The sequence below is a fragment of the Euleptes europaea genome, chromosome 19 (assembly GCF_029931775.1).
Source record: "Euleptes europaea isolate rEulEur1 chromosome 19, rEulEur1.hap1, whole genome shotgun sequence".
Lineage (NCBI taxonomy): Eukaryota > Metazoa > Chordata > Lepidosauria > Squamata > Sphaerodactylidae > Euleptes > Euleptes europaea.
Genome location: NC_079330.1, coordinates 29,445,033 through 29,470,607, shown reverse-complemented (window position 1 = coordinate 29,470,607; position 25,575 = coordinate 29,445,033). Strand labels below are relative to the sequence as shown.

General features: G+C 48.4%; 1 protein-coding gene across 1 annotated transcript in view; it reads right to left on the bottom strand.

Annotated features, from left to right (window-relative positions):
- The window catches only part of DHX40 (DEAH-box helicase 40), a 92,184-nt gene that overhangs the window by 29,984 nt on the left and 36,625 nt on the right, over nucleotides 1–25,575 (bottom strand). Inside the window, exons 2-5 of the mRNA XM_056865030.1 lie at nucleotides 15,946–16,141; nucleotides 13,280–13,479; nucleotides 11,258–11,403; nucleotides 8,734–8,853 (exon numbers count right to left, since the gene is read on the bottom strand). Coding sequence (XP_056721008.1) covers nucleotides 8,734–8,853; nucleotides 11,258–11,403; nucleotides 13,280–13,479; nucleotides 15,946–16,141 — 662 coding nt within the window. The remainder of the gene's footprint in view (nucleotides 1–8,733; nucleotides 8,854–11,257; nucleotides 11,404–13,279; nucleotides 13,480–15,945; nucleotides 16,142–25,575) is intronic.

The window sequence follows — 25,575 nt, the reverse complement described above, 5'->3', positions numbered from 1 at the left end:
CAGGTCTTGCAAATTGAGGGCTGTGGCTTCCTTTACCAAGGTTGCTGACCGTTAAATCAAGCATGGTAAAAGCACATCATACAGTCCGTTACACAAACTAGTGGTCAGGTAGGGAGTAAACAGTCCTTCAAGTATGCTGGTTCGAAGCCAGATAGCTCAACACCTTGAACTGTCCCCCGAAACAGATTGAGAGCCAGTCTAGATGGGCCAAGACTGAAGTGATATGGTCCCTAGGTCCCAGTCAGCAACCCGGCTGCAGAATTCTGTGCCAACGGAAGTTTTCAGGCACTTTTGCAGTAATCTAATCTAGATAATCCCCAAACAGAAAGTTAAGCCCACGGCACGCATTCAGTACCCAAAACTGAAAGTTAAGCACACGGCATGCTTTCAGTACCCGAAACTGCTACGTCTGCAAAAGTTACTAGTGTGTAACAAAAGCAGCAGACCAAAGGTCCACTTGGGTCAGGACTGTGCTTTCCACAGTGGCGGACCGGATGCCTCAGAAAAGCCAAAGTGGCAGAGCACAGACCCAAGCCTCCTCTGTTTTTGCCTCCAGCAACCAGCATTTCAAGGTACGTTGCCTCTAAGCCTGCAGATTCCACTCAGCCATTGGCTGGATTGGTCAGAAACACATGAGGTTTGCTATACTGAGTCAGACTGTTCATCTGTCAGGACTGGCATGGGGTCAGGCCTTGGCTGGGCTTCCTTAAGATCAGGCCTTGGCTGGGCTCCTTTCGAAGTTAAGATTTGTCATCTGCAGATCAGAGGCTGGCCTCCTGTCAAGGCCAGGTGCTGGCTGCTGGTCAAGGTTATGATCTCATGCTGTTGATCCTGTCTCCGTGTTATGGCTTTGATTTTGTGAAAGCTGTGAGAATCGTTATCTCTCCGTTGTGGTGAGAATTCTCATAATAAACATTGGTTTGGGTTAAGAAGAACCAATTTTATTAATCTGTAGCTTATTAATCTGAAGCGTAGAAGCCATATGAAGACCTGACTTTTAGCTGACCCCATCTCCAATTAGGATCTTGACCCTAAAGGGCATAGGAGATTGCATTGCTAGGTGCTAGTCACCCAAAAAGCACATTAAGTGCCCCAAATCATGTTTAGAGTAACAAGGTCATTTCAACAGGCAGCAAGATTTTCTGCTTACGAATGAAGGAAATTGTTTTCCATACACTGGTTGACGGGCGGAACAAGAATCAGAGACCTGGACATGAGAACCTTACTATGGAACAGGATATTTCCAAAACAAATTTAGTCATGATTTGTGGAGACTCATCTCCTCAAGAATTTGACAGGAGGGGGCCGTTTGAGACCCCTTTCTCACGGCTCAACCTATAAAAGGCTGGTCCAGTTTGTCCTTCCACGGAGAGACCACAGACCCATTGAGTGGTTGCCATCTCTGTCTCTCTCTTTGGAAGTGACCCAGAGGCCTCTGTAACTGTTTGTCTGTATGTCAATTTGTGTGTGGGTATGTTAATTTCTGTCTTATATATTTAGTCAAGTATTTGCTTCTTTCTTTGCCTTATATTTCTCTTGTAAGTTTAATAAACTAGGATGGTTCACTGTTATACGTCTGGTGTATTGTTTAAAGAGTATCTGTGCGAAAGGTCTGTCTTTCCTATCATATCCTCTGGTCCTTGCTTTTGGTGAGTAAAGCACCCAGAGAATTTCCAACTATATAAAGAACCGAGACAGGGGAGAAGCAGGAAAAATTCTCCCATCATTCGTAACCTTAGTAACCTGTGGTTTCACTTGTATTACTGTTTTCGCTTTGAATGCTTTTATATTGTAACCCATCTGCTTTACTTTTATTAACGCCCTCTCCTGCGTGAGAGGCAGAATGTGAGAGATCCCCTCTCTCTGAGTTACTTCTCCAAATCAAATGTTCAGACGTTGATAAAGAAACAAAAGATTTATTGAAGACATCAGGAGATGAGACAGGCACAGGTAGCGAGTTGCAAGTGAGGGGCGAATCGGGTTTACAGAATATATTGACTCCAGGGCCCTGGGGCACTGGGGTTCACACTTATTGTTATGGGAAGTTACAAGCTTGGCATAATACAAAACATCAGACGAGTCCCAGGAAGTCTGGTGAGGCTATCGCACTTCCAAGGCCGCAGCGGCCTGAGGGAGTACTGACAGGAAGAACAGCGGGGGGGAAGATACATGGGGCGATCAGGTCTGGCGCCTGAGACCAGAAGGTGTGAACTGCTTTTACGAGTCCACTGATAAGCAAATGATGGAAAGCAGAGACATATAGACAGAGACCCTCACATTCTGCCCCCCTTAAGGCCCCCCTCCGGGGTCTGCGAGAGGGCGAGGCTTATCGGGATAAGCGAGGTGGAATTCCCGGACTAAGCGAGGGGCCGCCATGTGGGGTGCGGCCACCCACTCGTCGTGAGCGGGCCCAAGGTTTTTCCAGCGAACAAAGTAAAACAGTTTCCCCTTCTTCCATTTGGAATCTAAAACCTTGGATATTTCTAGATGGGTATCCCCTCCTACCACGGTAGGAATCTCATGTTCGGGAGGGGGGTGGAACTGGGGAGCAGCCACATACGGTTTGAGGAGACTTATATGAAAGACGGGATGTACTCCCTTGAGAGTCTTTGGGAGTTCTAGTTCCACGGTGACCTCATTGATTACTCTGGTAATGGGGAAAGGTCCCACATAACGGTCGCTCAGTTTTTTGCAAGGGCGAAGTGAGCGGAGGTTTTTGGTGGACAGATAAACTTGCTCCCCCACCTTTAATTCCCATCCCGGAGACCGGTGTTTGTCCGCCTGTTCCTTGTACTTGCTTTTTGCCTTCTCAAGATTTTTGAGCAGCCACGGCCAGGTAGATTTAACTACCTGAATCCACTCCTGAAGATCAGGGGTGGCTTGGAGCTCTGGCGTGACGGGGGCGGAACCGAAGGGACCGAATTCCGTCCCGTATATTACTTGGAAGGGACTAAAGCCGGTAGAGGAATGAGGCGCATTGTTGTATGCATATTCGGCGAATGGCAGCAGGTCGACCCAGTCGTCCTGGTGGAAATTCACATAGCAACGCAAATAACATTCTACCACTGCGTTTACGCGTTCCGTTTGACCATCCGTCTGGGGGTGATAGGCGGAGGACAGGCCCTGTTCCTCCACCCCCATGAGTTTTAGAAAGGCTCGCCAGAATTTGGCAACGAACTGGACCCCCCGGTCGGAGAGTACCTTCCTCGGGACCGAGTGTAGCCTGAGGACATGGGTGACGAATAATTTAGCCAAGCCCTGGGCTGAAGGAAGACCTGCACATGGAACGAAATGGACCTGCTTGGAAAAAAGGTCCGTGATTACCCAGAGGACCGTTTTTCCTCGGCTAGGAGGTAGGTCGGTGATGAAATCCATGGCTTTAACTTCCCAGGGTCGGGAGGGGTTCTCAAGCGGTTTGAGAAGCCCTGGGGGTTTTCCCATCCGTTTCTTAGCTGTGGCGCAAGTGGGGCAGCTGCGCACATACAACTCCACATCAGCTCTCATACCGGGCCACCAGAACTGCCTCCGTACCAGGTGAAGCGTTTTTATGAAACCAAAATGACCTGCCAATCTGGCACCATGTACCAGTCCCAAGACCTCTTTGCGAAGGGAGGATGGGACGTATAGTTTCCCCCCTTGCACCCACCAAGTGTTGGTTCGTTCCAAGCCAGTGGGGAGGAGATGACACTCCTCCTCCTGTAAGGAGGCGTCCCGGAGCCGCTGCTGGAAGGCTTCCGGGATGCCTTTGAGCCAAGGGGGGGCTTCTGGTCGTTGGGCTTGGGACCGGGTAGTGACGGCTAAGCTTGGGACCTCCCCCCGCTGCTCGGGAGTGAACAGGGAGTCCACAGGGCGATCGAAATCGTTGCGATATTGGGGAAGTCTTGACAGGGCGTCGGCTAGGGCATTTTCCTTGCCAGGGACATGTTTGAGAGTGAACCGGAATTTGGCGAAGAATTGGGCCCATCGAATTTGTTTGGCGTTGAGCTTTCTCGCCCCCTTGAGAGCCTCAAGATTCTTGTGATTGGTACACACTTCAAACGGCAGTTCGGCCCCCTCTAGGAAGTGTCTCCATATGGTGAGGGCATGTTTGACCGCTGCCGCCTCCTTCTCCCAAATCGCCCAGTTGATTTCGGACTGGGAAAACTTTTTGGAGAAGTAGGCGCATGGTCTCAATCGCCCCCCTTCATCCCTCTGCAATAGGGCCCCGCCCATGGCCACATCCGAGGCGTCTACCTGCACCACGAAAGGTTTGGTGCAATCTGGGTGAGCCAAAACGGGTTCGGATGAAAAAAGTTGTTTTAAACGATCAAAAGCTTGTTGGCACTGGGGGGACCACTGCAAACGGGCTGAGGGTAGCGCGGCGCTAACCCCCTTGTCCTTGGTACGCAATAGGGCCGTTAGGGGCAGTGCAACCTGGGCAAAGTTAGGAATGAAGTTCCGGTAAAAGTTGGCAAACCCTAAAAACTGCTGAAGTTGGCGGCGAGTAGTGGGAGGTTCCCATTCCAGTACCGCCTGGACCTTTGCGGGGTCCATTTCTAACCCTTGGTGGGAAATTACGTACCCAAGGAAAGTAATGGAAGGTTGGTGGAACTCACATTTGGATACCTTAGCATACAGTCTGTGCTCCCGCAGCCGCTGGAGCACTTCTCGCACTAGGCGTACATGTTCTTCCATAGTTTCAGAGTAAATGAGGATGTCATCGAGAAATACCACCACCCCCCGAAACAGCAAATCATGCAAAACCTCATTAATCAATTGCATAAATACACTGGGAGCCCCCGAAAGTCCGAACGGCATGACCAGGTACTCAAACATTCCAAAACAGCTGGAAAAGGCTGTTTTGAATTCGTCCCCTTCTTTAATGCGAATACGGTGGTATGCTTCCACTAAGTCCAGTTTGGTGAAGATTCGGCCCTCCTTTAATTGTGCTAGAAGGTCGGGAATAAGAGGGAGAGGGTAAGCGTTAGACTGGGTAACGGCATTTAGCCTACGGAAGTCAATACACAGTCTTAAATCTCCTGTCTTTTTCTTCACAAAGAAGGCCGGGGCCGAATAAGGAGCCTTGGAAGGGCGTATGAAACCTCTCGCCAGGTTGGCATCCAGATAGTCCCGTAACACCGCCTTTTCACTAGGGCTCATGGGGTAGACCTTCCCCTTAGACAGTTTGCCTTCCCCCACTATTTCTATGGCACAGTCCGTCTCTCTGTGGGGGGGTAATTCGTCACATTCCCTAACGTCAAAGACATCCTCAAACTGCGAGTATTCGGAGGGCAGTTGAGGTGGAGCGGTGGTTGGGGGGGAAGGTCCTACCACCGCAGCGGCCGAAGTCCGGACAACCCGCTCCTTATCATGTAACCCACAGGGGTTTTCTGGAAACGAGAGTACCCGTTTAACCCAGTCGATGGAAGGGTTGTGTCCCCGCAGCCAGTTCATCCCTAACACCACAGGGGTTACAATAGGGGCAATGGTAAAATACAGGCGTTCCCAATGCTCTCCCACAGACATGATCACGGCTGCAGTTCGGTGGGTCACCGGGCCCCGTTTAAAATCACTCCCGTCCATTTGGGAAAAGCGGAGAGGTCCCGGGAGTCGCTTGCGCCGGACCCCCAGTTTCTTGGCCGTTTCCTCGCTAATCATGGTGCGGGCGCACCCCGAGTCAACCAAGGCTGGGAATTCTAAACTGGGACCCCCTTTCGGTAGGGATAGGTGAACACGCACATACACATTGTCCTCTTGGGCGCTTACCATCGGTGGAGCTCCTTGCACAACGACAGGTGCGGTCTGCTGCGGAGCCCCCTCTACAGCAGACCGACGGCGTTTTTTGCCGGCTGTTCCCACTCCTCCTCCTCGCTGGAAGAGGGGGAAGGAGTGGTGGCGGTCGGGGAGCCGTCCGAATCAAAAGTGGTATTTGTAATCCGGGACCCCGTTGGGTCGGTAGAAGTGGAGGCCCCATCCTGGGGCCGCGCATGGAGAGCGGAGGGTGCGCCGGAGCGTCGGCCCGGTGGTCCGCTCCTGCGGCGGGGCTGGTCCTCGGCGGTCGCCTTCTGCGGTTCGGTTGGGGCTTGGCGTGGGGGGTTGGGACGGCCAGCTCGAGAGGGGCATTGCGATGCAAAGTGTCCCTTACCTCCGCAGGTCAGGCAGACCCCAGTCTCAAAACGCTTGCGGCGTTCTGCGGCTGAGGGAACCCCGCTGCCCCCCGGGCGGAAGTCTCGGCCCCGATCGCCTCGTGGCCTTGGGTCTCGTCCGAGACGTTGTTTGGACAAGGTCAGGAGTTGTTTGCGGTTCTCTATGTCGGCTGCGTGACGAACCCAACCTTCCACGTCTGGGGGGTTCCCTTGCATGAAGGCCCAATGTTGGAGGTCTGGGTTGAGGCCCTCCCTGAAACACTGTACCAAGGTGGCTTCACTCCAGTCCAGGATTCGGCTGGCTAGGGACTGGAACTCACTTGCATACTGCGCCACCGACTTAGTCCCTTGGCGCAGTTGCATCAAGGAGGCTTTAGCCCGCTCACCCAGAGTTGGGTCCTCAAAGCGGTTGCGGAGCGCTACCATAAACTCATCCAGCGTTCGCAGCACCGGCGAGCGAAGCTCATACTGCAACACCATCCAGGCGGCCGCCTCCCCTTGCAGTAAGGAAGCCACGTACTGCACCCGGGACTCCTCGGAAGTGAATGTGCGGCCCTGTTCTCGCATAAAAATGTCTACTTGGACCATGAAAAAGGTCAACTGGTCCCCTGAACCGTCATACGTGACTTTCAGGTCCTGGCGGGGCGGGAGGCTAGGAGGCGCGGGAGGGGCTGCCGGTGTTCCGTCTGGAGGGTTGCCAGCCGGCGGTTGCACTCTCAGCGCGTCCAGAACCGCTGCCATCTCACCCATCACCCGCTGCATGGTCTCCATCTGCTCCTGCATGGCCTGGCGATCCTCCTGCCACTGCCTGCGTTCCTCCTCCATCAGGGCCTCCTTGCGCGCCGGGTCCCCTTCAAGTCCCGTGCTGGGAAAGGCCAAACGGCGATCCTTCGCCGCGGTTCTGGAGAGAGACCAACCCTTGGGGGAGTCCAGCCAATTGTTAAAAAGCCCTCGGGGACGTCCGTCCTGGCCCTGGTCAGGGATGGGATCCGTAGGCTTCTTTGGCTTGGCACCCTCCTCCTTGGGGTCCGGTTTCTTCGGTACCACCGGTTCGTCCGGTGCGTCGGGGGTAGTTGGGGTATTTTCCTCATCGCCTGGCATTCTGTCCCAAAAGGTACAGCAGCAGTTCGAGAGGCAAAGACTTGCAACTCAATGTGAGAGATCCCCTCTCTCTGAGTTACTTCTCCAAATCAAATGTTCAGACGTTGATAAAGAAACAAAAGATTTATTGAAGACATCAGGAGATGAGACAGGCACAGGTAGCGAGTTGCAAGTGAGGGGCGAATCGGGTTTACAGAATATATTGACTCCAGGGCCCTGGGGCACTGGGGTTCACACTTATTGTTATGGGAAGTTACAAGCTTGGCATAATACAAAACATCAGACGAGTCCCAGGAAGTCTGGTGAGGCTATCGCACTTCCAAGGCCGCAGCGGCCTGAGGGAGTACTGACAGGAAGAACAGCGGGGGGGAAGATACATGGGGCGATCAGGTCTGGCGCCTGAGACCAGAAGGTGTGAACTGCTTTTACGAGTCCACTGATAAGCAAATGATGGAAAGCAGAGACATATAGACAGAGACCCTCACACAGTCAACTTCTTAAGGCTGTCTTTTTGCTCCTAATAAATTAGCATTGCTTAGGTTCACCTGCCTGAGAGTGTCTTTTTATGGGAAGCTAGGGATAGACGCCTGAGCTGACATCTCCTCTGACCGGCAGCAGCTCCCTGGCACCTCACGTGCATGATGTGTCTTTCACATCAGCTCCTACTTGATCCTTTTGAGTGGAGATGCCAGGGACTGAACCAGAGACCTTCTGCACACAAAGCAGATACCCTACTGCCAAGCTGTGGCCGAGTTGATTTTTATATCCCACTTTTCTCTACCTTCAAGGAGTCTCAAAGTGGCTTACAATCGTTTTCCCTCCCCCCCATAACAGGCACCTTGTGAGGTGGGTGGGGCTGAGAGAGTCCTGAGAGAACTGTGGCTGGCCCAAGGTCACCCAGCAGGCTTCATGTGGAGAATCAAACCCAGTTCTCCAGATTAGAGTCTGCTGTTCATGGGGAGGAGGGAGGAATCAAACCCAGTTCTCTAGATTAGAGTCCGCTGCTCTTAACCACTACGCCACGCTGGCTCTAAGCCATCTAAGTCAGCAGCCTCACTTTGCAAGACCCGAGCAAGGCTGTTGACGACATGGCATTTTGGAGGCCGTTAATTCATAGGGGGCACCATGAGTCAGAAGCGACTTGACGGCACTTACATACGCACCAGCTAGTGGCTATCACTACCGAGGCAGTGGGCACCACAACAAGTACATTACGAACATCCTCTGTATTCTTGCCCATCAACTTCAATGGATGGTCCCAACTCCTAATCCTTTGAGAGGGGGAAAAAGCTCTCTCTCTCCATCACATTCCCCACAGCCTGCATAAGGATGCTTTATACTAGCTAGCCTGCCTGCCAGCCTTCCCATCTCTGAATTAAACATCTGCGGCCTAAAGAATGAGTAACGTACATCACGTCTCCCCCGCCAGGTCTCCTAAAGGCCCTCCCGGCTGGCCTCAAGAGACCAAGCACGGGGCCCCTAGCAGGCTCGTTTTAACGCCACCCACCGTGCTTAGGCTCCGCTCGTGAGCTTCATCGAGGATGACGACGCTGTATTTGGAAAGATGCGGGTCTGCCAGTATCTGCCTCAGCAAGCAGCCGTCTGTCATATACTTGATTGAGGTATCCTGTGCGGTGTAATCAGGCATTTGGTTAGAGCCGCAGTCTTGGACATAAACAAGGATTTTCCAAACTGTTGACATCTGAGTTATTAATTTGCGGATTCTTTTTTCTGGTTCAAAAACTAGCTCAGGGGTCCCCAACAAGGTGCCCATGGGCACCATAGTGCCTGCTGAGACCTTTTCTGGTGCCCACCCAGTGTTTTTAGGAAGCGGGTGGGGCCAGGCAGGGCTTTCGCCCAGAAAGGCTTCTGATTGGCTGTGCAGATTTTTTAAGATGTTGCTTTGGCAGCAGCTGCCACAAGGATCTACGCTGGGTAACTGAAGTTAAGCTGTGGCAATCATTTTGTCACTGGTTCCGCCTCCTGCAGCAGCCATTTTGTGGCAGCCCCTCTGTTGATGCGCCGACCATGACGTGTCAGAATTCCAAATGTGCCCACAGAGCTCAAAAAGGTTTGGGACCCCTGATCTAGCTACACATTTGCTCTCAAAAAGGTATGCTCCATCTGGATCAGGTCCCTCAAGGACAGACGATGTCTTTACCAATGCAAGACAGCCCCGCTAGCACAGCCTCCTTGCTTCCCAGTTGTGCGGACCGCTGCACCACCTCTGCTCACACCAGCAGCTTCTTGCTTCTCTCCCCCAAACAGAGAACTGCTCAGTGGTGGCCCCACGTCAGGGCCTCTCCGGTGGCTACCCCACCATTTTGAAACGGGCTACCAGTGGAAGTGAGGGCCATCCTGTGTTCAGGCGGTTTTAGAAAGGTGTGTATTCTGGAGGACTTCCTGCTGGATTAGTACTGCTGTTTTCATTGAATGTGTGGCCTTTTAAAGCTGTCATTTATTGCCACCATTCCAATCTGTGTTTTGAGGGGGGGGGGCTACTTATGCATTCTTATCCATTCATTGGAGAAAGGAGGTCTGAAAATATTGCTTTTTATTTACGTAAATAATCAGCACCCAGGGACAGGATAATGCAGTGGCGTTTCTAGGGCTGTCCTGCGGCAAAAGCACAAGATCCATTGCAGGATCCAGTATGTCCTTATGCCCTCTCTGGGGATGACATCTGGCCTATATATTAGCAAAAGGAAGGGGCATCGATGTCACATGGGTATTCCCCATGGTGGATGAATCCAGCACAGCGGTGTGATTTTTCAAGGCATGCTGTAAAAACTTTCACGGGTTTGTAATCGCTGGATGGGGTAGAGAGGAGAGTCCACAGGTTTCAGCACAGCACTTTCCAACAAGTATTTTTTTAGACACAGAAAAATGCAAACCTATCTAACAAGGGAAACTAAAAGCCAATTCTAAGCCTCTGATATACAGGGCAACATAACAGACATTTGGGGGTGGGGGCTGCATAGAGTTCTGAGGCCAGTATGTAGCCCCTACTGGCCAGAAGCGACTGTGTCAGAGGTAAAGTCGGTTGGGACCTGCAGGTGGACTTTTTTAGCTGCCACTTACGAACTCTGGAACTCCCTCCCCCCAGACACAAAAGCAATGCCGCTCCTATAGGCCTCTCAGAGCAAACAGGAGACCTTGCTTTATTCCAAGAGACCTCTGATCCAGTTTGAGAGATGGTTGCTGGCTGTATTGAATTGACGCTTTAGGCTTAATGCGTTTTAATTGTTGCAATCTTAAATTTTGTTGCTGCCAAGTGGAATCTTGTTATTTTATTTTGGCCCACAAGGACCAAAAAGCAGGTTATAAATCAAAGACATTTGCTTGTTTATGAAGCTGCTTTATGCCAAGTTGGGTCACTAATCCACGTGATCCTGGCAGACACTCCCTGGCAGCCTGGATGCCAACTGAACCACAGGGTGGGGAGAGGGACCATATTGTGTGCAGGACCATATTGCATTGATTTTTTTTTAGATGGGGGAGCCCTTTCTCCTTCCTCTTCCACCCAAGTTCAGAGACCCACACTTGACCCGACACTCTCCAGCCAAGGGCACCCAGGGCTGGGCAAAGAATGCCTGCCTGCTTCTCCTACCAGCTCCATCCTGTACCATGGATGCCCCACCAACCAGGCCACATCCGAGTTGCCCAAGCGTAGACTCTGCCTGGGCCCCATCCCTCTCCCCTCCCTGTGTCTTTCCTAGCAAGTTCAGTTTGCATCCAGACTGCCAGGGAGTGTCTGCCAGGATCCCTTGATGCCAGTTTCTCACTCAGTACTGGCCACTCTGACAGGCAGCCGCTTTCCAGGGTTTCAGGCAACCACAGGTCTTTTCCAACCCCAGTTACTTAAGATGCTTCCACCAGAGGTGTCTGGGATCAAACCCAGCGCCACACGAAGTTTGTCATCTTGCCCTGAGCCACAGTGTCTCTCCGGAGCCTTGATGCTGCCTGCTTGCCGAAACTCAAAACTCCAGAGCGAAATCCAAACTCTCTGGCAGATCAGTTCTGACACATACCTCCGAAACGCACTCGTCAAAGCGAACCTGATACCCCACGATGCTTCCCAGAGGGCAGCTCATCTCCTCCGCTACCCGCTGCGCCACAGACATGGCAGCCACTCGCCGCGGCTGCGTCACGCCAATCAGGCCATGTTTGGCAAATCCTGCGAAAGGAACAGAATAGCTCTGTCAAGTTCCACGGGAACAGAGAGAGAAGTAATTGACGGTTGCCTTAAAAAAATAACAGTCTTTCTTTTGTGGAGATTTTTTTCACACGTCAAAAACACCAAGCGACACATTTCTAGATATAATTCAACACCCTGCAGAATGGGTCTCAAAAGCATCGCTCCCCGAGTCCAGTGACTTCGAGACTGTGTTTCAAGGCCTGCTGGGATTCCTCGGAGGTCTGTCAGGCATTCCTCAGTGAGAAGACCAGTAACAGACAGCACCCAAAGAACAGGACGACAGGTTTTGGACTACATAGGGAGGGCATCTTGGCCATCTTCTGGGCATGGAGTAGGGGGTCACTGGGAGTGTGTGGGGGAGGTAGTTGTGAATTTCTTGCAATGTGCAGGGGGTTGGACTAGATGACCCTGGTGGTACCTTCTAACTCTATGATTCTAAATCTGAAAACAAACAAATCTCAAACAGAGATGAAACCAAGCGAGAGCTTTTAAACGTAATCCACTAAGTGGTGTAGAAACTACCTAAACTGGAGTATACTTACAGTGATAGGTAGCAATACAGAAGTGAAGGCCACAGTCCCTACCCTTTCACCAGTGCAACTTTCTGACTGTTCCATTGCAATGCAGTTCTATTTACCTGTGCAAGAAAGAATGCCCACCACCACCTCTCTGCAGATGCTGTCACGGCTTCTATGACACACAATCAATTCTCATAAGAGCCAGCATGGTGTAGTGGTGAAGAGAAGGGTTTGGAGCGACGGAGTCTAACCTGGAGTACCGGGTTTGATTCCCCACTCTTCCACATGAGCGGCAGAGGCAAATCTGGTGAACTGGATTTGTTTCCCCACTCCTACACACGAAACCAGCTGGGAGACCTTGGGCTAGTCACACTCTCTCAGCCCCACCTACCTCACAGGGTGTCTGTTGTGGGGAGGGGAACGGAAGGTGATTGTAAGCCGGTTTGATTCTTCCTTAAGTGGTGGAGAAAGTTGGCATACAAAAACCAACTCTTCTTCTCATGGGGGAGCAACAAGCCCAATAGAAACCCTACTGCAGGGGTTCCTAAGAGACCTTTGGGCATCATGGTGCCCACCAATACCTTTTTTGGTGCACACCAAGTGTATTTAGGAAGTGGGTGGGGCCAGATAGGGGGTTTGCCCAGCAAGGCTTCTGATTTGCTATGCAAAGTGTTGCTTTGGCAGCAGTTGCCACCACAGCACAATGATCTATGTTGTGTTACCGAAGTTAAACTGCAGTAAATATTTTGTGGCTGGCTCTGCCTCCAGCAGCAGCCATTTTGATGCCAGCATGGTACAGTGGTTAAAAGCGGTGGACTTTAATCTGGAGGTTTGATTCCCCACTCCTCAAAATGAGTGGCGGAAGCTAATCTGGTGAACCAGGTTGGTTTCCCCACTCCCACACATGAAGTCAGCTGAGTGACTTTGTGGCTCTCTTTGAGCTCTCTCAGCCTCACCTACCTCACAGGGTGTCTGTTGTGGAGAGGGTAAGGGAAGGTGATTGTAAGATGGTTTGATTCTTCCTTAAGTGGTAGAGAAAGTCGGCATAAATAAACCAACTCTTCTTCGTGGCAACCATTTTGTTGCTGCGCCCATCATGTCAGAATTTCCAATGTGCCTGCACACTCAAAAAGGTTGAGGACCCCTGCCCTACTCAGAGGGAGAAAGGTACATTCTACAGCACACTGCCCACATTGCTGAAACACTCCAAGTACCACACAAGGATCCCTTGACAGCCAAATCAACACAGAAAAGGGTTCACCAAATAGAGAATGTTTGAAAGGCATGGCTTGACCAGCAGTTTGTCTTCCAAGCATTACAAAGAGATAAACAGATACCTTCTTGGAATAAATATTTTGGGAGCTGAGTGGTTTTTCCACTCCCTGTCTCGCCGGTAACCACGAGAAAAGCATTGTCGCGGACGGCTTCAACTAATTTCTTCCTGTATCGATAAATAGGCAAAGTCTCAAAGTCCTGGCGTTCTTTCCTTTCTCCTCTGGGCAATCTGGATTTTTTCTCCATCGCAACAGAAGCCAGGCTGAAAAGAGAAGAGGGAACACACCACAACAAACTTCACAAATTCCCAAAGGCACATTCACAGCATAATAGACCCATTATTAAATGGCATCATCCGCATCGAAAACAAAAGAGAGCGCAGCGATGCAAAAAAATCAAGATTAAAGCAACAGCCAGTTGCTATCTTTGAGTATCAAAAAGCAAAAAGCCTTTCTAGAAATACCTGCCAATGGAAAGAGATTTTGCTTTAAATGGAAACTAAAAAAGAAAGCATTATGGGATACCATACCACTAAACAGAAGTGGTATGTGGCCAGAATGGACAAAAAGAACCATGCAGAAAAACTGGAAGAAAGAGCTTCACCTATCAGTTTTTATCAGATACACATTTGTTAAAAGCACAAGAGCTCTACCAGGAAAAAGGTGGCAAGTCCTACAAAAAAGGAATTTTCCACAAGAGGCATTGTGGTCAGACTGCCAGGCTAGATGGGAGGAGACCTGGGTTCAAATCTCTACTCAATTATGAAACTCAATGTATGATCTTGGGCCAATATTTCTCTCGCTATGAGGATAAAATGGAGGAGAGGAAAACTACGTGCATTGACCTGAACTCCTTGAAGAAAGGGCAGGAAAATGCAACAGACTCATACATAAATTTCACAGGAATAGCCCTGCTATTCTGCTGTAGCAAAAAGAACAGAGTCCTGTTTGGGGCATTTTAAAAAAAATGGTTTTAAATGACCAAATTGGTTTCACATTATCAAAATGGTTTTAAATGATTTTAAGAAAATTCAGCTATCTTCTTAATTTACAACTTGTAGAAAATATTTCATCTACCATTAAAGACAACACATCCCATCTTCATTTTCTTCAATTTATATTAGTATAACTTGCATTTTTGGACACTAGCTATTGATTATATTTATCCCGCCCTTCCTCTAATGAGTTCAGGATGGGCTTACATGATCCTTCATTAAATCCTTAAAACAGCCCCTGCAAGGTTTAGAATACCACACTTGTATTCCCAGCAATGTATTAAGAGTTTGAAAATGTAAAAAATACTGTTCGCACTTTGTTTGGCCCCTTTAGCTGTGAAGACGTCTTCCAACCATTTATAAGCCATGGTATACAAAACCCTTTTAAAGCGATGTTTTTTATAACATTTTCAAACTCTTAATACATCGCTGGGAATACAAAGTGTGGTAACCCCCTGAGACAGAACTTCATAGCTGAGCCAGGATTTGAATCCAAACACTAACCACTGTACCACTTTGGTTCTCATTAGCACATACTGTTGTCACTTGTAAAATCATTCATGAATTGGTGGAATCCAAGTTCATGCTGCCACAATTATACAAGCAAAATTAATTTTATAAAACCAGCATAATATCTTTTGATTAGGCTCAGTCACATAGTAACAACATGTTACTTTGCAGCAGTCCTAAATTTATTCTGCTTTTACTCCTAACACTGTTAATAATATAAGCAATTATTATTTGGTATTGTAATCTTATATTCCTTGGACACATTTGTAACCATAACACAGGATCTAACAAGATTGTCATATAGGGAGGGCAGGAAGGGTTGTGTCAGTGCTTGGCTCTTGTGGCCCTTTCTTACATGCCCAGCGAAATGCTGATCACCACTTTGGACTCAGGAAGCAACTTTCCTCCAGACCAGTTTGTCCAGGGATACTGGAGGTTTTTTGCCATTTTATGGACATGGAGCAGGGGTCACGGGCGGAATGTGTGTGGGAGGTAGTTGTGCCAGTATTGCTTTCTCAAGTTTTCCTATACACAAAGGAGAGCCACCAAGGAGAGCCAGCGCGGTGTAGTGGTTAAGAGTGGTGGACTCTAATCTGGAGAACTGAGTTTGATTCCCCCACTCCTCCACATGAGCAGTGGACTGTAATCCGGTGAACAGGGTTGGTTTCCACACTCCTACACATGAAGCCGGCTGAGTGACCTTGGACTAGTCACAGCTCTCTCAGCCCCACCTACCCCACAGGGTGTCTGTTGTGGGGAGGGGAAGGAGTTTGTAAGCTGGTTTGATTCTCCTTAAAAGGTAGAGAAAGACAGCATATAACAACCGACCCTTCTTCTTTAAACAGCAGAATCTAGTAAGCTCAAGTCCTCCCTCTCCCCCATGCAGCTGACCCTGAGCCAGCCGCTCCCCGCTCAGCCTAACCAACCTCAGAGGGTTGTTGTGAGGAGAAAGCAGGAAGAGAGAAGGGACGATGGAGAAAGCTTTCTAATGGAATAAAAATAACAGTACTGAACAAGTCAAGGCTCCCTCCGCCATCACTGTATCTCTATGGGAAGGGGGACAGAGAGGTGCCGTGATGTTAACACCTGTTGAATTCCTACCTGCCGGGTAGCTGTTAAAGAACAGGAAGCCTACCAGGTAAACAAAAAGGTGGCTGCCCCGACCCGTCAAGACGGGAAAACCACCCTTTCCTTTCCCCCATGGTTGGCAGGGCAGATACACACCATTTGCAGGTACCCGCCACGTGACACTCCCCGGCGTCGCTTGTTTTCCTCTCCAACCCGGAAGCCAAGAAAGAGGCGCGATAATGTGACGTCACCCCTTCCCGGTTGAGGCTGCGACCGCCGTTCTGGGGGCTCCGCCCACTGCTCAAGCCGAGCCCCGCCCTCTGCCGGTGCTCATTGGTCGCCTTCTGCCTGTCTTTTCAGAAAAGGCGGGGTTTTGCCCATTGAGGAACTGAGCGGGGGCGCGAGGCTTTGGAGCCGCTGGTGGTTGCACGGGTTGCCCTGCTGCAGCCTTGTAACCTTTGCAGGTTATTGTCGTTGCTATTAATAATAAACTTTTATTACTATTTATTATTATTATTATTGAATTATCATTAATAAATTATTATTAATAAATTATTACTAATAAATTATTATTAATAAATTATTATTAAATTATTATTAATAAATTATTATTAATGAATTATTAAATTCTTAATATATTATAATAATTATTATTATTAATAATACTAATGAACTTTTATTAATAAGGTTATTGATAACCTTATTAACAATAACGAAATGTGTGTGTCAAGTCACTTCCGACTCATGGTGACCCTGTGAACCAAAGTCCTCCAAAACGTCCTCTCAATAATAGCCTTGCTCAGGTCTTGCAAATTAGAATCATAGAGTTGGAAGGGACCCCCAGGGTCATCTAGTCCAACCCCCTACACAATGCAGGAATTTCACAACTACCGCCCCCACACAACCCCAGTGACCCCTACTGTAATGCCTATAATCTTCATTATTATTGGAAATGTATGCTTATATACTCAGTCCGCATACTCACGCTTATAAAGATGCTAAGCCCGGGGTATAAGGGTGAGCATCTAGCACAATACCATATTCTGCACACAATCAGGTGCCAGTGAGATCATCCTTGCAGGCCTGGTACAGCTAGCTTCCCTAATGAGGCCCAAGGCAGTGATTTAGGGGTGTCAGATGAGAATGTTAAGTTTCGTTTCTCCATTACAGATCATGTAGCCACCTAAATCCACGCCTCAAAACCACACTGATAGGCCTATGCTAATCCAATAATGCTAATCCATTATTGGGTCTTTGTGTCTCTACGCACTATATGACGTATTTGTAACACCCCTGACCAGAAGTTATAAATGCTGTTGCAATCCTTTGTTCTGGTGTGTGAATTGTCCTGCGCATTTGGGGCAGTTCTCACCCGGTGTGTATATTGGGCCTAATAAACAGACTGCTTTGAACTCTCAACCTCCTACTGTGTTATTGTCATTGGGAATTAATACAATAATACAGGCATATCACTACTCCATACCCAGAAGATGGCCAAGATGCCCTCCCTCTCAGGAGGGCCATGGCTTCCTTCTTGTTGGGTCTTCCTCTTTCCTGCTGCCTTCCACTTTTCCTAGCATGATTGTCTTTTCCAGTGACTCTTCCCATAATGTGACCAAAGTATGATAGCCTCAGTTTAGTCATTGTAGCTTTTAGGGTCAGTTCAGTCTTGATTTGATCTATATCCCGCCAACTTGTGTGTGTGTTTTTTGGCAGTCGTGGTATCCGTAACACTATCCTCCAATACCACATTTCAAAGGAATTTGCTTTCTTCCTGTCAGCTTTCTTCAGTGTACAGTTTTCACACTCATACATAGTAATAGGGAATACGATTGCATGAATTAACTTGATTTTGGTTGTTTAATCTAATACAGGCTAACAGGAGTCTTGTGGCACCTTCAAGACTGGCTTTTAAAAAATTCTTATCAGGAGCTTCTAAAAGCATGCGCCTGATGAATTGAGCCCCAAGCTGATGCTACAAAAAATTAAAAATCACACACCCCTTTTAACTAAGGATGCCAGCCTCCAGGTGGGACCTGGGGATCCCCCAGAATTACAGCTCCAGAATACAGTGATCAGTTTCCCTGGAGAAAATGATGCTTTGGAGGGTGGACTCTACGGCATTATACCCCACTGAGGTCCCTGTCCTCCCCAGGTTCCACCCCCAAATCTCCAAGAATTTCCCAACCTAGATCTGGCAACCCTACCTCCCCATCCCCTGCTTGTAGTGGGGGGTGGGGGTGCTGGCAACCCTACTTTTAATATCCAACCTGATGCAGAGTTCTTGGGGAACTTGGAAGCTCGCACACTATTTTGGGTTAGTTTGGTTAATAAAAGGTAAAGCATAGCTTTTAGTTTGGGATTTTGCTTGGGACTTATATGACTTACATGACTAACTGCAACCTCAGGCTAGGAAGAAAATAAGTCATGAGTCTTGAAGATGCCATGGCGCTCCAGTGTCTGGATTTTTTTTTTTTTTTTTTTTTTTGCACTAACTGTCAGTGCAATCCTATTTAGAGCTTACACTGGAGTATTGTCAGTGATTGTTATATGGATTTTTATCAGTTCATGTCACGGCTTTTGGCCATATGCAATAAACCTGAACTTGACTGGGGTATCTTTGCATAGGATTGCACCATAACACAACTCATCTTCTAGAACTAGCAAAAGCTGTGATCCTATGCACACATGACTAGCAGCAAGTAAGCAGTATTTAATTCAGCAGCACTAGAGGAAAACATCTCTATAGATCAGCCATTTTTCCTGTGCAAATCTTTCTCCCCTAGAAATATTTAACCCTTTTGTTGTTGCCTCTAAACGTTCCACGATCTCCACTGTCTCTTTCTTGTGCATTTCCTCATTATTCTTTACTCCCTACTTAATTTCCCAACCAAACTTCCATTACTAGTTATCTCCTCATTCTTCTCACATTATTTTAACTTGGGGGGTTTTCTTGTTTTTTAGAGAGCCAGTGTGGTATAGTGGTTTGGAGCGGTGGACTCTGATCTGGAGAACCGGGTTTGATCCCCCACTCCTCCACATGAGTGGCGGGCTCTAATCTGGTGGACTGGATTTGTTTCCCCACTCCAACACACGAAGCCAGCTGGGTGACCTTGGGCAAGTCACAGCTCTGTTAGAGCGGTCTCAGCCCCACCTACCTCACACGTTGTCTGTTGTGGAGAAGGGAAGGTAATTGCAAGCCGCTTTGAGTCTCCCTTCAATGGTAGAGAAAGTCAGTTTATAAAAACCAACTCTTCTTCTTCAAAACCTCCCTGTATAATTTCCTTTGAAGGCCAGAAGATGGCAGACTAAGCATACTTGGGGGATTTGTTGTTTTCAAACAAGGCAGTTGTGCCCTGAAGTTGCAAGAAACCATAGGGCTGCAAGCAGGCCAGAAAAAAATACTTTGCCTGTCCTGTGCTGTTATTGTGCCTGATGATCCATGGAGGTGAAGGTTTTCATGGCATGGAGAGATGTATTTCCACCTGCTCACATCTACAGATCACACTGCAGTTAGTCAGGAGCAGAGTCATTAAAAAGGTTGGCAACGCTGTTGGTTAATTAGAAATACGTCTCCCTGAGTTCTCACTTCTGGGTACACCCACTTTGATGGGCAAGCTTGGGGGCTCATCCTTTGGTAGGGTTAAAATGTGCTGTCTAGTTGCACCAACTCACAGCAACCCAATGAAGCTCCACCTTGGGGTTTTCATGGCAAGAGATGAGCAGAGATAGTTTTCCATTGGCCTTCCTCTGCATAGCAGCCCCAGTCTTTTTTAGTAGTCTCCTATCCAAGTACTGAACCTGCTTAGCTTCCAAGCTCTGCCAGGATGGGGCTAGTAGAGTCACCACCTTTTAAACTGGTTCCTCTCATAATCGGTTTAATTTGCAGCAATTAGCAGATGATAATGTTTAGTTTCATGCTGTGAAAAGCTTCAACTGCCCATTTGTACTAATTAAACCTGTATTAAAGGGACAGGGGCTAGTATTATCTCATCACATCTCAGGAGCGAAGAAGGTCAGCCCTGGATGGTATTTGGATGGGAGACCACTGAGGAAATCCAGGGTTGCTACACGAGAAATTGTCCATTTGGCAACAGAGAAGGCCACTGAAACCAAAGGGCATAGGTACATAGAATCACAGAGTTGGAAGGGGCCATAAAGGCCATCTAGTCCAACCCCCTGCTTAATGCAGGATCAGCCTAGAGCATCCCTGACAAGTGCTTGTCCAGATTCTGCTTAAAGACTGCCAGTGAGGGGGAGCTCACCACCTCCTGAGGTAGCTGATTCCACTGTCTAACAACTCTTACTATACAATTTCCCCCTAATATCCAGCTGGTACCTTTCTGTCCATAATGTATACCCATTATTGCGAGTCCTATCCTCTGCTGCCAACAGGAGCAGCTCCCTGCCCTCCTCTAAGTAGCAGCCCTTGAAATACTTAAAGAGAGCAATCATTTATTTTTTTCTGTCCCACCCCTCTCTGGCAACACCAAGCTCAGCGCGGCTCACAACATGTTATAAGAACATAAGAAAAGCCATGCCGGGTCAGACCAAGGCCCATCAAGCCCAGCTGTCTGTTCATACAGTGGCCAACCAGGTGCTTCTAGGAGGCCCAGAAGCAAGACAACTGCAGCAGCAGCATTATCCTGCCTGTGTTCCACAGCACCTAATATATTCGGCATGCTCCTCTGATCCTGGAGAGAATAGGTATGCATCATGATTAGTATCCATTTTAACTAGTATCCATGAATAGTCCTCCATGAACATGTCCACTCCCCTCTTAAAGCCTTCCAAGCTGGCAGACATCACCACATCCTGGGGCAAGAAGTTCCACAATTTATAACATGTCCCCCCTCAACCTCCTCTTCTCCAGACTGAACATTCCCAAGTCCCTCAGCCTTTCAGAAGACTGCAGCACAAAGCAATGTATGTTTACTCGGAAGTAAATCCCACAAAGCTCAATGGGTCTTATTCCATAATACAAATGCATGAAATAGCAGTTGTAATGTGATTTGCTATAATTAACTTGCTCATGATGGCAATGACCTGCAGGGTAGGTCTCGACAATTTGTTTTCCTAAAAAAGAGCACATTCCTCAAGGCAATTCAGAATGGCAAAAACACAAGGTGGTCTGAGAAAGTGTGAGATTTTCAGCCATCTATTTTCATAGAATAGAGTTGGAAGGGACCACCAGGGTAATGTAGTCCAACCCCCTGCACAAAGCAGGAAATTCACAGCTTACCCCACCACACCCCCAGTGACCCTTACTCCATGCCCAGAAGATGGCCAAGATGCCCTCCCTCTCATCATCTGCCTAAGGTGACAGAATCAGCATTGCTGACAGATGGTCATCTAGCCTCTGCTTAAAAACCTCCAGGGAAGGAGAGCTCACCACCTCCTGAGGAAACCTGTTCCACCACTCTAACTGTTAGGAACCACTCTAACTGTTAGAAAATTCTTCCTAATGTCCAGATGGAAACTCTTTTGATTTAATTTCAACCCGATGGTTCTGGTCTGACCTTCTGGGGCAACAGAAAACAACCCGGCACCCTCCTCTATATGACAGCCCTTCAAGTACTTGAAGATGGTTCTCATGTTCCCTCTCAGTCTTCTCCTCTTCCGGCTAAACATACCCAGCTCCTTCAACCTTTCCTCATAGGACTTTGTCTCCAGACCCCTCACCATCTTTGTTGCCCTCCTCTGGACACGTCCCAGCTTCTCTACATCCTTCTTAAATTGTGGTGCCCAAAACTGAACACAATGCTCTAGGTGAGGTCTAACCAGGGCAGAGTAAAGCGCTGTATTATCAGACTTCCCTTGCATGTGATCCGTGAGGACTAGTAGCAGTTCTGCAGGGCTTGTAAGCAGAGATGTTCTGCCAGGACTACGGCTGAGGACAGCAGCGGTATAAATTATCATAGCTGGCCTCCCTGGCCACCTCCTTTTTATTTACATCATTCCATCAATTCTTGGTAGGGCCCGATTGCTTTCTCCCCCGCCCCCAGCTTACTATGGCCCAGTGTGCTTAAAGTGCACCAAATGGGTTTTATTGGTTAAATTTTACTGGTTTTTAACTGAGTATGTTCTATGGGGTTTTATGTACTGATGGCGATTTGACTAATACCTGTTAATTGCTTTGAGCCCGGCTTTGGCCGGGAAAGAGCAGGTTATAAATCTATTAAAATAATAAAAAGAAATAATAGCAATAATAGCACGTTTTCCTTTTCTTCCCTACTGCTGAGCTTCTTGCAGTTTCACCCAGTACACTCACATGAACACTAGAAGCTGCCTTGTACTGAATCAGACCCAGAATCCATCAAAGTCAGTCTTGCCTACTCAAGACCAGCAGCGGCTCTCCGAGGTCTCAGGCAGGGGTCTTTCACATCATCTACTTGCCTAGTCCCTTTAACTGGAGATGCCGGGGATTGAACCTGGGACCTTCTGCATGCCAAGAAGATGCTCTACCACTGAGCCACGGCCCCTCCCTCCTGGCAGATTGCTTTCCAGGCACTCTCTCCGTTGTTATCATTCATACTAGCTATAGACATCTGATCATCATCTTCACTTCAGATCACTCACATATGTCAAAAGAGCCCACGCACACAAATGATTCATAATGACTACATACACATGCTCTTTTTTATTGAAAATACATCTGTGAGCCTTTCTGTCTCTTGCTTGCTTTCCTCGCCCGGGACAACATTACGATACAAACTGTATCACTCACCAGGCACAACCCTCTGCAATTTTTTCTCCATATAAAACAATGCCCCAAATTTGCTGTGCTTTGACCAAACAATCGGCTTCCCATTTAGGATCTAGGTTTCTCTGTGTACATTTTGGTTTGCCAATGCCTGCTTCACAGGATCGTAGAATTGGAAGGGACCACCAGGGTCATCTAGTCCAACCCCCTGCATAATGCAGGAAATTCACAACTACCTCCCCCCCCCCACACCCCGAGTGACCCCTACTCCATGCTCAGAAGATGGGAGGGAAACCATCCTGGATCCCTGGCCAATCTGGCCTGGAGGAAAGTTGCTTCCTGACCCCAAAGTGGCAATCAGCATTTCCCTGGGCACGTAAGAAAGGGCCACAAGAGCCAAACATTGACACAACCCTTCCTGCCCTCCCTCTCATTATCTGCCTAATGTCACAGAATCAGCAATGCTGACAGATGGCCATCTGTTTTAAAACCTCCAAAGAAGGAGAGCCCACAACCTCCCGAGGAAGCCTGTGCCACTGAGGAGGCCCTCTAACTGTGACAAAATTTCCTCCTAATGTTTAGCCGAAGACTCGTTTGATTTAATTGCAACCCAATGGTTCTGGTCTGACCTGGGGCAACAGAAAACAACCCGGCACCCTCCTCTATATGACAGCCCTTCAAGTACTTGAAGATGGTTATCATATCCCCTCTCAGTCTTCTCCTCTTCAGGCTAAACATACCCAGCTCCTTCAACCTTTTCTCACAGGACTTGGTCTCCAGACCCCTCACCATCTTCGTTGCCCTCCTCTGGACACAGTCCAGCTTGTCTACATCCCTCTTGAATTGTGGTGCCCAAAACTGAACACAATGCTCCAGGTGAGGTCTAACCAGAGCAGAGTGAAATGATACCATCGCTTTGCGTGATCTGGACACCATACTTCTGTTGTTACAGCCCAGGATCACATTTGCCTTTTTAGCTACCGCATCACACTGCTGACTCATGTTCAGTGTTGGGTCTACTAAGACCCCAAGATCCTTTTTAGCACACGGACACAAGCTTTTGTCCCACAGATCTCACTGGTATAGCAGCCTGTGTAACTATGCCAAACCACAGATTTTTTGCAAACTTTTTTTGTAAAAGGTAGAAATACAATGTGAACTCATTTCCATTTGATCATGTAACTCCCACAACAGCTGTTCCTGCTCAGGTTGTTTCCTCGGCATGTCCATGCAACCTTAAAATATGCATGGCTCGATGAGTGTGGGCATTAACACCATTTTCTAATTAATGAGCGAAGCAGCCACCCAGCTGTTTCCAAGGCCCCTTGCGCACGAGCAAGCGGGTGCAAGCTGCCAATGGAAAGGTTAGCGGGTCGCGCTGCCACCTCAGCTCTTTCCTGGTTTGTTCCTCTTCTCCCTGTCAAAACTGCACAACTTGCACAGGAAGTACAGGTGGTGGGTTCCAGGTGATTACACACACACCCCGCCGCTTTTTGGAAGCCAGATGTCACAGGAGAAAGTTTGAAGCCTTCCCCTCTGAGTATTTCTCAGTTGCCGCTGCCACTGCCTTTTATTGACTTGCTTTGCTTCTGCGACTTTAACTGCAGCGCAGAGGAAATCGAGCAAGGGAAGGTTTTCCTGGCAGAGAGAGAAAGGATGGGGAAGCTGGGTGTGTGGCAGGAGGGTCTACTTGGCTGACACCCTGGGGCAACTTGATCACTGAACAAAAAAAAAGGGGGGGGGGAAACCCAACCTAAAAAAAAAAAGCTGGGTACCCAAGGTTGGGTGGGAAAGGTAAAATTATATAATAGAAAAATATTTTTATTTTAAGGCGCTGATAACAAGGTTTAAGAGCCCCGCGGCGCAGAGTGGTAAGCTGTAGTACTGCAGTCCAAGCTTTGCTCACGACCTGAGTTTGATCCCGATGGAAGTCGGTTTCAGGTAGCCGGCTCAAGGTTGACTCAGCCTTCCATCCTTCCGAGGTCGGTAAAATGAGGACCCAGATTGCTGGAGGTAAAGGGGAGATGACTGGGGAAGGCACTGGCAAACCACCCCGTAAACAAAGTCTGCCTAGGAAACGTCGGGATGTGACATCACCCCATGGGTCAAGAATGACCTGGTGCTTGCACAGGGGATCTTTACCTTTAACAAGGTTAAAAACATTAAAAATGATAAAACCAGGCACAATTGCAACTCATAAGGTTGATAGACTTAAACCGCACAGACCGTACACGTTTCAGCCTACAGGCCTTCATCAGTGGTCAAATAAAAACCCATATAATGCCCACACTCATAATATACAAATGTTTGACCGTATATAGATAACTTTATACAAGCCCAGGCATCCGTATAGGATGTATAATAAATTTCAAAGTAGAAATCCATCTAGGTAGAATACCTGTAAGATGTTCTACACTGGGCTGTATTGGTCTCTCATACACAGTGTGCACGCATGTATACCAGGTTGATACACCTTCCCCTCCCCACAATAGACACCCTGTGAGGTAGGTGAAGCTGAGAGAGCTCTAAGAGAGCTGTGACTAGCCCAAGGTCACCCACCTGACTTCATGGGGAGGAGTGGGGAAACAAATCCAGTTCACCGGATTCACCTCCGCTGCTCACGTGGAGGAGTGGGGAATCAAACCCGGTTCTCCAAAGCAGAGTCCACCACTCCGAACCACCGCTCTTAACCACCAAAACTGCGACTGGCCAAGATTACCCAGCAGGCTTCATGCGGAGGAGCCCCACGCTGACTCTCAGACTCAGAATCCTACTCAGGTCTATTCAATGCGGTTTGTTGGGATTTTCACCCCTTAGACTACCAGAGTGCTGAAGGACACACATACATGAAGCAGAGCATCAGCTGGTTTGTGTGCTGCTGTAAAGCCAAGTTACACATGGAGCCTCTTTGTAAAACTAATACGTTTCCTTTATTGTAAGCAACCCTATACTGGCTAGGATAGGGTAGAGGTAGGTTTCTAATCTATAGGGTTGCCAGGTCCCTCTTCGCCACCAGCCAGAGGTTTTTGGGGCGGAGCATGAGGAGAGCGGGGTTTGGGGAGGGACTTCAATACCATAGAGTC